This window comes from Accipiter gentilis, chromosome 34, assembly GCF_929443795.1.
Source record: "Accipiter gentilis chromosome 34, bAccGen1.1, whole genome shotgun sequence".
NCBI lineage: Eukaryota > Metazoa > Chordata > Aves > Accipitriformes > Accipitridae > Astur > Astur gentilis.
The window spans coordinates 9,879,786-9,893,040 of record NC_064913.1 but is presented as its reverse complement, the minus strand read 5'-3'; the positions used below and the strand labels follow the sequence as shown (position 1 = coordinate 9,893,040).

The following is a 13,255-nucleotide window of genomic DNA, read 5'->3' as shown; positions in this document are numbered from 1 at the left end:
AAATGATTGCACATGCAGACGACACAAAACCGGGAGGAGTGGCTGATAGGCCACAGGGTCGTGCTCAGATCCAAAGGGACCTCAACAGGTTGGAGAAATGGGCTGACTGGAACCTCATGAACATCAACAAGGGGAAGTTCAAAGTCCTGCACCCATAACAACCCCATGCACCAATATATGCTGGGGGCCACCCAACTGGAAGGCAGCTTAGCAGAAAAGGACCTGGCGGTTGTGGTGGACATGCAGTTGAAGAAGAGCCAGTGATGTGCCCTTGCAGCAAAGGCAGCTCTGGGAAAATAATGGAAGATTGGCCAGGAGGATTGTAACACGCTCAATGGTGACTCTATTCTAGAGCCCAGGTGACTCTATTCTAGAGTCCAGGTGACTCTATTTGAACAGAGGGTTGGACCAGATGACTTCTGGAAGTCCCTTCCAACTCAACCATTCTGTGATTCTGCAGTTCTGTGAAAAAGCTACTCACCTTTCTCTTAGATGAGGCTACAGGATGTGCTGAGAGAAAACTATGACCAGGTTTAGCTACAATCAGATGAAACTTCTCTCATTAAGCCTAAGTGGCTTTGGTCAAACACTTACCTTGATTTTCTTTTCACCACAGAAATAAGTTTGTCTACCTCTCTGTGCAATTCCATTACAACAGTGATGTCCAGGGTACTTGATTATGGCAAAGGACAAGCTCTTTTAGCTATAAATTTCAGGTAAGAGACTTTTAGCTATAAATTTCAGGTAAGAGACTGTGGGACCTTGAGGCAAAAGTTAGCTCACAGAATAAGTGTTGCTGAGAGATTAGCTCATATAGTCTGCGCTTTGGGTGAAGGGACTGAGATCTGCAGGGGTGTCTTCAGACCAGGATGTCCTTCTAGTTTATTCAGTACAGTGCCTAAGAGACTCAAGGAATTTGTTTGCCTGATAACCTGTAGTATGTGATAATCCGTGCACTCACATACAATAGAAATGTACTGTACCATAAGTTTCCACAAAAGTTTTAGTTTGCTGGTGGTTTTATCAGTGCTTATATCCATGCCTTCGTTTCATTCATTGATGAGCCAATGGATAAAATCTATGGAATACATATTTGACTCAATTTCTATCTTCATCTTTCTAGAAATTCTTTCCTCTGAATGGTGCCCAATGCTACTTTTAATGCTCAAGGTTTTCTGCCTGTATTTCTGATGCAGCCTAACCCCCAACTCCTGTATCTCTAAAAGCTTCTAATCTCACTCTCTGGACATTACAGAGAGCTGTCTCTTCCTTCTTCATGCCCATGCTGTTTTATTTTCCCCTCTGCTTTGTCTCTGTGGAGCAGAACTTCAGGACTGTTTCAAATTTTGTCATTTTTTCTTGCCTTCCAGGCTCTTTCCACATACCATTAACTCATTGTCTATATCATTTTTCTAAAACCCATCTTTTACACTACAACTTACTTGAATAAAATATATCCAGCGGTATACACAGCTATCCATCCAGTGATGGATTAGATAGTGCTTTACCGTCTAAGTCAATACATCTTCACACTTCTTAGTCATCTCTTCCCCTTGATTAGACTTGACTCTTCCACGCCAGAAGAAATATGTTACATTTTGCTCAGAGTGCTGTGGCCAAAAGAAGTTTTGTGGCTCCATCTTATGTCGCTCTGAAGCTGTCAGACAGGAAAACACTTCATCCTCCAATACCCACATTGAATTTAAGCTCTTTACTTTTCTGTATTGTTTGGTAACTTGCCTCGGCTGAAGCATCTGTTTCCTCCCAAACTCCCATCCCTTTTCCCAAACTGCCGGGGTCTGTATATATCCATATGCTATGTCAGTGTTTGAAATAATCTCTCACTTTCTGTGGATCAAGGATCAATATGTCTTTCAAATCCTTTTTTAAAACCCACTTCTTTTGCCCATCCTTTTATTAGTGTTAATTGAGTGATCTGCCTACTAATATACCTCTTTTTTAACTTTCTGTATCTAGAATATAAATTTTAAAAGACATGATAATCTTTAAACCATTTATTTAGAGCATGTGGAGCTACACAATGGTAAACCGTCCAAAAAATGTACTTATGAGCAGTTTAAAACCTGAGCTCTACCCTCTGGATTTGTTAGCCTCATTCTGAGTTAAACTTTCCTTCCCCTCAGACCAGTTTTTACCTCCCTGCTGCCAGTCACAGCAAACATCCTGCCTGTCAGCCTTAAACATTTTATATGCAGTTTCAGGGTTTGAATAAGACAGACAGTGAATCTTTCTGGGAGTATATCTGAGCCCCATGGAATACCCTATCCATTATAATTGTGCAGTACACTACCAACCGTAGCTCCAATGTATATCACAACCTAGGGTTTGTTTTTTTTCATCTTGTATAAGAAGACCATGATACATGCAAAATTTAATAATAACCATAGAAAATATTTCCTTTTTTTTATTTTCTATTTTTTTCCTTTTTTTTTTTTTTCTGAAAGTGTCTCCTTTGCTACTTTGTAAAGAGGACTGAATGCAATCCTTGAGGCATCATGTGCAACCTTCCAGAAAGAAAAGCTGAAAAACAAGTTGGACAAGCAGTAAGAACTGCAAGCAAAGCAATTCAGTTATACAATGGTAGAATGGTATGTCACAAGGCTGAGGAATGAAATACCTGCTTCTGAGTGTCTTAGTCAAATCAGGGATTGCAATAAAGTTCACAAGGGGTTTAATGATCCGATCATGGGGGGTTTGTGTGTTATCTGTGGATTTGCTGATACAATAAATGTGGTAGTGGATCTGCTCTACTGTACCTCCTGGAATACAGACTCTGCAGTGACAGGCAAAGCTATGCGCCTGATTTGGAAATACAGTATAAAAATAATGCAGTTGCCATTTCTGACAGCCATCTGTTCCTCTGCCAATAAGCAACTTTTCTTGACTTGCTGGGGCACAGCAGTCAAAGAAACTGAGATATAATACGAAGATGCCCTTGTTGCTCCATCTCTATACATCTATAGATACAAGCAGATTCACTGTATTGGTTAGGTAAGGCTAAGTCATTAACTCAGGTTGGCATACTTAAGGGTAAAGGAACACCACAAGGCCTTTTAATGTATCTGTCTGAGGAGGAAGCAGATCAGGAAAGTAAACAATAATCTCTGAAAGCAAGTAAAGCACAAATCCCTAGTATCATCAGAAAGTGATGAAGAACTAGAGTGGATTGAATATGAAATGGTTCACCACAGTGAGTGTGCAGGTGTGTGGTCTGGAGAAATTATTGCAGGGCTGGCAAAAAAGCCTTTTCCTCTGAAAAGAGGAAAATAAGGAAAAAATCTTGCTTTGTCTCATTTTTTCCTCTTGGAAACAGCTACATTGACATCAAAAGGGAAATATGTTTAAAAATTTTAACAGCTTTAAAATTCAATATTTTAATTTCGTGTTTTGGTTTCAAGGACTTGGCTTGTTAAGAACAGACTCTTACTGGAAGGTCATTCAGGATTTGCTTTTTAAAACAGTTTTTAAAATTCTTTTGAGTGTTGCAAATTCTGCAAGAGAAAACATCACATTATCATGTGAAAATCGGTCTTGACCTTTACACAGCTTTCACACCTTTGCAGATCCTATAGAGAACAGCTACTTCACACTGTGAAGGTACGTCATTGCATTTTTTAGCTCACTGTCTTTTCATTGCTGTATCATTTTAGAAAGTCAAAAGAATTATAGTTTCATATTACTATGTAAAACTGCACATGTATATGTGTGATAGCAACACATACATGTGCATAGGGATCTGGGGTCTTAAGAGTTCTCTCTTAAGAGACTGAGGAAAATGATACATCTCATTTAGAAAGGAAAAGATTTATAATTCATGCAGGTTTATTAATTGCTACATTTAACTGCTTAATGCCAGCTTTATGAAACAAATTGCATTTATACCATCCTAATAGATACTTAATTGTGCATGAATAATGAAGGCATAAAATCTTCAAGCAAAGCTGTGACTTCAGAATTGAACTACGAATTGAAGCCTTTTTTTTTCAATATCAAAGTCTTAGTTTTGAGTAATGATGACTCTTCTGCTCAAATGGTCTTAAAGAACATCAGGGGTCTCACTGTGGGAAGTTCTGAGAGTATTTTTCAAAAGGTGACTGACATCAACTGCAAAAAAGCTAAAATTTACCTTTTTCTCCTTGCAAATGTCGCTTGTGTAGTGTTCCACAATGCTATGTTACAGATTGGAAATGGAGCTGCAAGAACCAGCAGCTCTAGGAAGATGTAAGGAATTCTGCCTGTATATATGTATGAGTCGGTGCACATTTTTAGCTAAAGGCTTACAGTATAAGTATGTCACAGAGTACCTTCCGACAAACCGGTTGGCAGGAATAGGGTTAGGAGCAGGTTGAAGGCTGGCGAGCGTGCGTCCGCGCTGCCATCTGGTGTTAGTGATGGCGTCACTGCCTCCTCCGTGACGCAACAGCCCGCACGGGTCACGCCCTACTTGGGGAGTCCTTCCCTTCGGGTGGTGGGAACCCACCAACAGGTCTTACGAACAAAGAAACCTCACTGGAATGGTGTTTTGCTTTCAGCTGTTTGACGGACTCTATCCGTAAAACAGAAGCGTTGTCGTGACTTCGTGCGAAGCCGACACAAGAAACGCAAGGGGTTTCCTCCGAACGGTGGCCTTCTCTTTCTGTACATCAGCTTTCCTAATGACAGTCCTATGTTCCTCCAGTCTCACCTGCGTAATTCCCTCAATTTCTATTCCTAATCCAACATAGTAACAATCTAATGAAAACTGCGATGGGGAAAAACTAATATAATATGACCAGCAAATATAGTTACAAGTCCCCTTCCTCACCCTTAGGGACTTTGGTCAGGCTGCTGAGAGCAAAGACAAGGGAACTGTGTAACACCACAGTCCAATCAGCAAATATGGCACATACAGTCATCCTGTGACTGAAAAAAGCATTTATTTATTTGTTTATTCCCAAGTTTTCAGAATAAAAAATCCAATAGGTGCAGCTGTAGTGCACCTCTACACCTGAAGCTGCCAGTGGCTGCAAGCACTCTGACCCAGACTACTTGGATATTCAATGGTCAGGCTAGTTCACGCCATTATCTGAGAACTGTCAGTATTTAATCTGTCCAGTGATCCTCTGATAAGTTTTTAAAAAAGTATTGCTTTGAAAATCAGTAGCTATACTGGGAGAAAAAGAAAAAACAAAAAAAGAAACAAAATTAAACCCAAACCATATGTGTAACATGGTCTTTTGTAAACCAGGGACAATCTTTCATTTCCACAACAGCCTGCTGGAATCCACAGACACACAGCAACCACTGTGCTGTCACAGGTGGGGAGGGCAAGAGTTTGGAGATTCATGGCCCTGACAGCTCCTTCCTGATGTTTATTTTAATTAGATATTAAGGAAAAGGAAATCATTGCTGTAACCTAAAAATAGCTACACCGGGCTTTTTCAGCTTCAGGCTAATCAGCCCACTGCAATTCAGCCCACCCTCAAATAAATAGGGACAGAAGTCTATATTGTTATTATTTTATTTTTTTTTTGTCCTTTGTGCAACATTTAAGTTGTTCTTACTCTCAACCTAGTGATTTTAAAATCATTCTGTGTACAACCGGTGTCCAGTTCCTCTTGAATCTATACAGGCAAAACCTTGCAGTTAAATTTGCATTACAAATACTTGATGTATTTACCTCCTTGTTCTCTAGAGTGTAATGGACTCATATTTTTTACTGTTAGATATATTTAATCAGTTTGGAAAAACAAATATAGATTGAATTCTGCACTTGGAAGGTTTTTTGTTATTAGGTCAGAAAATTTTCTATATGACATGACATATCTTTTATGGAACTCCTAATTTGGCCTATTTTGTGTCAGTTCAGATGTTTGGTACTTTCAAAAATGAAGGTGTTTAAATGCAGGGTGTAGCCACTGCACCTGCAGTGCTATTTGCTACTTCACATAAGCTAGCTTTAAACTCTCCATTTGTACATGACTTCTATATATTAAATTTGATAGAAAAATCAGACATTTTTATGGACAACAGCCAAAATACATTTGTACTTAAACAAATGAGAACATAAATAATGAGCTTATAATCTGCTTTTGAGTTAAGAATCTCTCAAGAGTTTGGGCAGTCTGATCTGGAGTCTGTTTCTTTAGTTTGAGGCCAGATCTTATTCAAAAACATGTAGTCCTTCACAGGTTAATGCTTATGACTTGGTAGCCAAGAACAGCATTCATCTTGTTTTAAATAGTAAAATGACTAAACTGAATATGTAACATTGTGATATGATTAGATTTCTTGATCTTGAATTGAACTACTGAGTGGCTTTCTGATCCTCTACACCACCCTTATTTGACTGATTCATCTAATTGGGGCAATAGGGACTTCCCAGTGCTCTGCTTAGATGTGTCTGGTCGAAGGTAAACACCCAGCTCTCTCCTTCTGGAGAAAATGATGCCTCCAGTGAGAGTTTTTCCATCCTAGTACAGAGGTCTAAGGCTAAGGGATGCTGCACAGTCTTGCTACTGCCTTCACACCGCAGGGAAGGTACATCATTTGTGCCTGGCAGTTCTGGCATCCAGAACACTCCTATTGGCAATGATACCAAGTCAGGCAATAGCTTCTTCCTTGCCCGTTGGCCTGAGCTGTCTTTGGAAGGAGACACAGGTACACAGGTACATCATCTTTCACCATCAAGTTGGGATCTGACAGTTATACATGGGAAACTGAAATGCTGATGCATTCCTGCCACAGTGACATCCTAATTCCAGCCTAAAATGGGTAGGACGAAGTGTGCTTTTTTCTCTACTGACCAAACAACAACAAAAAAGGAAGCTTAAATTACAGTTAAGGTTGTAAATTAAACTTGAAGATGACAATGTTTAAATGAAATTAATTCCACCTTAAAATGTAGAGTCTATGTGTGTTTGAAGAGATTTGATACACCTAAAGGTAAGTTCTTTTGCTATCATGTTTATCAGATGGGCAGTTCTTGTAATACTGTGGTTTTCTTTCATAGGTGACACTACCGTATGCCTTTCTTCACATGAGACACAGCTTGAAATATTTTGATAAGATGAGATGCTTGCGGAAACGATCGGCAGTGTCATTCTTAGGAGTCCTTGTCATTTGCTTGCTGTTCATGAACTTGTACATTGAAGATGGGTATGTTTTGGTAAGTTTCTTAGGTGGAAGGAATGATCCTGGAACGACAGAACAAGACACATCCCTAGTAAAGCAGTAAAGTTCATACTTCCTGCAATTTCCCCTGTTAGTGTGCCATTAACAGTGAGGTATCCTCAAAATGTGTCCTGTATGATGAAGCGATCTTATCGATGTAGACTGACTACAGGGTGTATCAGTAAGACCCGAACAGTCCCTTTCACAGAAGTAAATATGTCATTGTTTGTTGGAAGTATGGAAGATAATGAATGTAGCAAAACATGGAGATATCTCCATCAGGTATCTTCCTTTGAGTCAAAACATCCCCTGTATTTTCCATACTTCTGGATTTCCCTCAATTTTAGTGTTGTAAATTGCCTACATTTGAAATATTCATGTGAGCTAGGAGCTCCTTCTTCAGTCCGCATTGCAGATCTCACCTGTGAATACTGTATTACACAATACCATAGCAATACAATTATAGAAGAGAACTTACACTAATTCCATATGTTTTAAGATCCTTGCATGAATAATTTCTTTTTAGTGCTTTCATTTTGTGTTTTTCTCACTTTCTGTATCTCAGATTTGAGTCTGGTGAGTTCAGTGCTACAGCATTAACAATTAGACATAAATGATACCTAGTGTAAGTTTATGACTGTGAAAAAGATTTATGGAAGGGTTTGTGTTAGGAATTTCAACAAGTAAGCTACCGACAATGTAACGTAGCTCTACAGTTTATATGTAACCTATGGGTGTCTCTGTGCTGAATGCCAAGTAAGCCCTGAAGACTTGATTAACGGATCGAATTTCCAGTTCTTCAGAGGTTGGACTGGGCCCAGTAAAAGAACATGGTAGCTTAATAACTGGAGCTTGCAAATAGGAAAATGACTAAACTGTATATGTAACATTGTGATATGATTAGACAGTCCTTTTTCTTGATCCTGAATTGAACTACTGAGCGGCTTTCTGATCCTCTATGCCACCCTTTGTCTGATTCATCAAACTGGGACAGTATGGGCTTTCCAACATTCTGAAAGGTGAAATCTGATCTTGGCTGGATCTGAAAAGAAACACCATAGTGTGAAAAAAGTTCAATACACAAGCAGTAAAATCTTTATATTAATTTATCAGAACCACAGATAGTGATTTTAGTTTAAAATATTTCACTTATAACATTATAACTTTATTTATAACATTACTTATAACAATATTATAAATATTGACAATATTATTCAGACCATACTAGTACTTTTTACACCGTTGAAAAGATAGCCCATGTGTCTAGCATCTTCCTCCATTACAGACATATTGCTTTCTCTAACAGTACTTGCACTAAGGTTTTGCACTATGTTTTATTTATTCATCATTTCTTGGTTGTGATTGAATTTGACATGGCTTATCACATGATTTTTTTTTTTTTCCAGTGGTATTTTCCTTGATGCTTCTTCTCCGTTCACTAATTGCTTCAAAGTCCCCCAGATGTTTCTGAAAGTGCTTTTATTATCACTGCTAATGGTGTTCCTCTTGGTTTGTTTTTGAAATCTTTTCCTCTCCTATTTGCCAGCTCCCCAGATGGCTCCATGTCTTATTCTTAATTTGCTCTTTTTTCCCCCTTTTTTAGAAATTCACTCTCTTTCATTGCTTCTCTCATCACAGTTCTGGCATGTTTGCATTCATGTAGCTCCCAGCCAAGTCTCTTGCCAAGTCTCTTGACAGTTCTCCCAGGTCTCTTGATACCTTTACGGTCCATCAAGTGTTTTTCAAATGTGTTAGGCTGTTGACTTTTTAGTTTATTTATTTATTTTTATTTTCAACTTTCCTGACCATGTCTGACAGCTCCGTTAACTTGTCTGGTGTGTTTTCTCTGCTGAGGTAAAAGATGAGCAGATTCAGTGTTGGCGGTGAGGAGAGATACACTTGGGGATAGCTTTCAAGGACACCAGGCTAACCAGTTCCCCCCGGGGAATGGGAATCTGAAAGTCCTTGGAGCCCTGACGGCCCTCCGACTTCCTAATTGTAGCCAGTCTCCTGCTGGAGTATCTCCTGATGGTAGCTGACAGAGGAAGGCAACCCACCCTGAGTTTCTCTCCCAGTCTCAGGCAGCGGGCCGGGCGAGGGGATGCAGGGCTGGTATCTCCTTCACCAGATGTAAGACCAGATGAGTGGCCTTTTTCGGGATCTTAGAATATCAAAGCAAGATTCGGTGCAGCAAATCTTCAGAAGGGAGAGGAGAACTCTTCCTTTTAGCTCAAAGGCTTTCACATGTCTGAAGAGTCTCTTCACCGTTTTCTGCAGGGCATTTGCTGTGGAAATGGAAAATAAGGGCCCACCTGGGAAACTTGCTTAAGTACGTTTGATAGGAGGTATACAGTGCTGATGCATGTGTGTCAGCAGAGCAGTTTAAGGTGCTTCACCTGCAGCATGTGAACCACGTCTGATCAAATATTTTGAAGACATACTGAATTAATATAACCAGATATCACAATATATGCGGTGATTTTTTTATACGTATTCTGAGCTGTAGGTGAACTGTAAGTGAAGCATGCCTTCTGCACTCTTCTATGAATACTAATAATTATTTGGGGCACTGTGGAAACAACAGTACTATTGGAGCTGACACAGCATTCTTAGCAGAGCAGAGTATCTCTATAAATAATGGAGAACTTCTGGCACCTCGTCCCATGGCACCCACAGGAATCTCCCAAGCTCCAGCAAACACTGGAATGTAAGTTAGAGGTTAGTTAACAGATGAAAGCCAGAAACATCATAGAAAAAATTAGAGAAGACAGCTAAAGAGAGCTAATCAAGCTCTTCAGCTTCACTGACCTCTGCATAGTAGTCAGAGGTAGAAGAACCAGATTTTAAATTTTTTGAAAAACCCATATTTTTATTTTGCTTTTCATTCAAGAAAGGAATGAAACCAACAACAATTTAAAAAAAAAAAAAAAAAAAAACAAAGAAAAAAGATTGTTAGCCACAAAAGGCATTAATTAAAGAGAAAAAAAAAAAAAGAACATTTTTGTGGTCAGTTTAAATATTTTGCATGTTAAAATCAAAACATTTTGTCCTGACATTCTCTTTTTCTAAACATTTTGAAACTTTTTATGTAGAAAAACCTCAGCAGAATGGTTTTCCACTCCAAAACCTTCTTATGAAACAAAAAATTTTGGTGCTCCATTCTGGAACCAATGACACATAATGTTTTGACATTAAAGAAAGGCTGGTTTAAAAAAAAGGAAGGTTTTGGACCAGCCCATTTTTTTCCCCATTTGACAGTTTTCATGGAAAATCTCCTGAAGTTTTGGTGCACTGTCTTCCTAGCCCATTGAGTTACATTTTAATCTGGAATCTGATCAACATAAACCTTTCGCTCGTAACTTATGAGCAAATGCAAGGCAGCATAGCAGCACTAGAAAGAAATTACTGGAGAGACATTGCAGATCAAGAGAGCATAACGGTGCAGGTAGATGCCCCTGGATGTCCGCCAAAGACCTTTTCTAAGCTCAGAAGTGGATTATTTACTACTTCTATGAAAGAAAAATAATGAACTTAAAATGAACCTAGGATCAGTTTACAGAAATATTTCTTTGTGCTATAAAATATGGCTTTGACACATTTTTGAACATTTATACCATTAAATATGAGTGCTGTTTACTGTTTCTGTGTTTGTTCTTGTTAGCAGCAGTGCTATCACTGCACAATGCTCCCATTTAATGACAGATTAGAGTGTTAACATACTGTATCTATCAGAAGAAATGAATTCATTCATACGCTGGCCTCTTGTCAGACTAGAATCAAGCCATGGAAATTAAATAAGCATTCCTACCTTTAAATTCAGTCTCGTGACACGACAACTCATTAGATATTTTCCCTCTTCTTAAGGACTAAGGAACTGCCCTGAGACCCAAGTGAGCTTATGGATAGGGCACTGCTGATGAAGCTGCTCCTTCCCTTGAGTGACTTTACTACGGCTAGGGAAGCCTCTTGGAAGAAAGAAAGAAAGAGGAGAAGGAGGCAGGCAGAGGGGGGGTGGTGATAAATTTGCCTTTTTTCTATACCACCAAACAGAGCTCACCAACTCCAGAGAAAGCTTTGGCTGGCTGGGTGATCACATGCATTTCCTCTTATCACAAATCTGAGCCGGAGCTACTCAGAAAAATGGCAAAATGAGCCAGATGCCAGGATCTAGTTTCGTCTTTCCTTTGCAACAGTTTTGGTGTTCTTTTTTAATCTCTGAAAACATTTTCAAAAAATCTCCCCCACTTCTCCCTCTATGAAAATTATCTCATCTGTTGCTGACTGATGCTTTCTTATCCCTATTTTGAATCCCGCAGCATTTTTTGGCAATAATTTAGTGTTTGCAATCTTTCCAGAGTTTTTGTCCAAAATATTTTTTTTTTCTTTTCCTGTTGCCGTAATCTGAAGGGTTATGGTAGATTTTCTGTAGCCAAAAATGTATGATATTCAGTAATGGGTTTTTTAAAAAAATGAGGTGACATCTACATGCTTTCACGAAAGCTGACACTGAAAAATGTTATTCTTGGAAACCTGCCTGTCCGTGTTTCCTCTCTGGCTGGCATTCACAAATGTGTTTCTCTCTGTCTCTCTCCCTCTCCTATTCTTTTTGTTTTCTCACTAATAGGAAGGGGACAAGCAATTAATCAGAGAAACAGCCACGCACCAGCTCAACCCAGAGCGCTATGTTCACACTTTTAAAGATTTGTCTAATTTCTCAGGATCTATAAACATTTCCTATCGCTACCTAGCTGGCACGCCTTTGCCAAGGAAAAGTAAGTAACTGCCATCTGAATGTTATGAAATGAGGTGATTTAAAAATGGGTGAAATCCATATAGTCCCTGGGGTATTTCTAGGCAAGAGGGGCTGAGTTAAGCAGTGAGCATCTCAGAGGGTTAGTGGGACAGCTCGCTCGGGCTGCGTAGGCCGTTCCTGGGCAGCTGCTCGGTCAGCCCTGGCGATGACTGCGCGACAGCCTGGTCACCTCCTGACCAAATACCCGAGTTGCAGTCGTCTTGCAGGCAGCCCCTGGATGGTCTGTGCGAGCCGATTTTTGTGGATCTCCCCCCAGGCATGAGGGAGATGATTTAGAAAGCGGGAGCAAGGCAGGTGCTGGTGGTGCTCTGCAAACACCCTCTGAGACCGTACCGTCGGCCTCTGTCTGTATAACCAGTAAATCCAATCTAAGGTATGCTTGGGATCACCTAGCTACACCCTTCGGGTCCCCTGTTCTGCCGGGCCAGCAGCTGTGACTGCATGTCCTTGTTCCTTTAGCTGTGATAATGAGGGAGGTGAATTGTGCCATTATGGGGACAGTAAAGGAGGATTCTTCTCGCAGCCATCTGCAGATGGACGATCTAGTTATTCTAACTTCAGGCAGGGTTCAAGACTTTCATCTTGAAGTGAAATATGGCCATACCTAGCTTTTAGACAGGTGTCCTTTGGGTTCCAAATCAATCATTTCACCAGCATAAACAAGGCTCAGAAGTCCAAGCACAGAAGGTGAAATAAAATCGTCTGTGAGTTGTTGATCTTCATAGAAAGCTATAAAGTAAAGTTTGTTCAAATTAGATTTGAGAAATTTGGGGCTGTGTAGGCAGCATAAATGGCTTCTGGGGGTTGTACTTCACTGTACAACTGCATTTTGAGCAGACTTAAGCCTCAAGGGAAACTCTGAATCACTTTATCAGAACAGTCTTTTATAAAGTGCAATATTTTTAAAAAGTTGGGGTAGGTTCAACTAAAGTACACTCTGTCAATTATAAAGTCTTAACATTTTTTACATCAGAAGTTATAAAAATAGAGATATATTGGCAAATCTCTGAAAAAACTGGTTTGGACTGCTGGAAAAAAATGCAATGGCAGTAACTCCAAAACAGCAGAGATTAAAATTCTTCCCTTATAATTAAGATGCATGTCTCCCTAGAAGGATGTAACAGCATTAAAAATTATTTATATGAGCACAGGTACGTAGTAGTAAGTTCTCTTCTACTTTAAAATAGTACCTAAATGACATCTTGCGAGAGAGAGTTCCCTGTAAGATGCTCAATGAGTCCTGAAAGAGGGTTAGGAGAACTATTAGCA

The 13,255-nt window shown here is 39.6% G+C and overlaps 1 protein-coding gene across 4 annotated transcripts in view; it reads left to right on the top strand.

The window, feature by feature from the left end:
- The window catches only part of MGAT4C (MGAT4 family member C), a 402,472-nt gene that overhangs the window by 387,190 nt on the left and 2,027 nt on the right, over nucleotides 1-13,255 (top strand). For all 4 annotated transcript variants that reach the window (XM_049792434.1, XM_049792433.1, XM_049792436.1 and 1 more), the window contains 2 exons: nucleotides 7,013-7,168; nucleotides 11,798-11,945. In XM_049792434.1, the coding sequence (XP_049648391.1) occupies nucleotides 7,040-7,168; nucleotides 11,798-11,945 (277 nt within the window). In that variant the 5' untranslated portion in view covers nucleotides 7,013-7,039. The remainder of the gene's footprint in view (nucleotides 1-7,012; nucleotides 7,169-11,797; nucleotides 11,946-13,255) is intronic.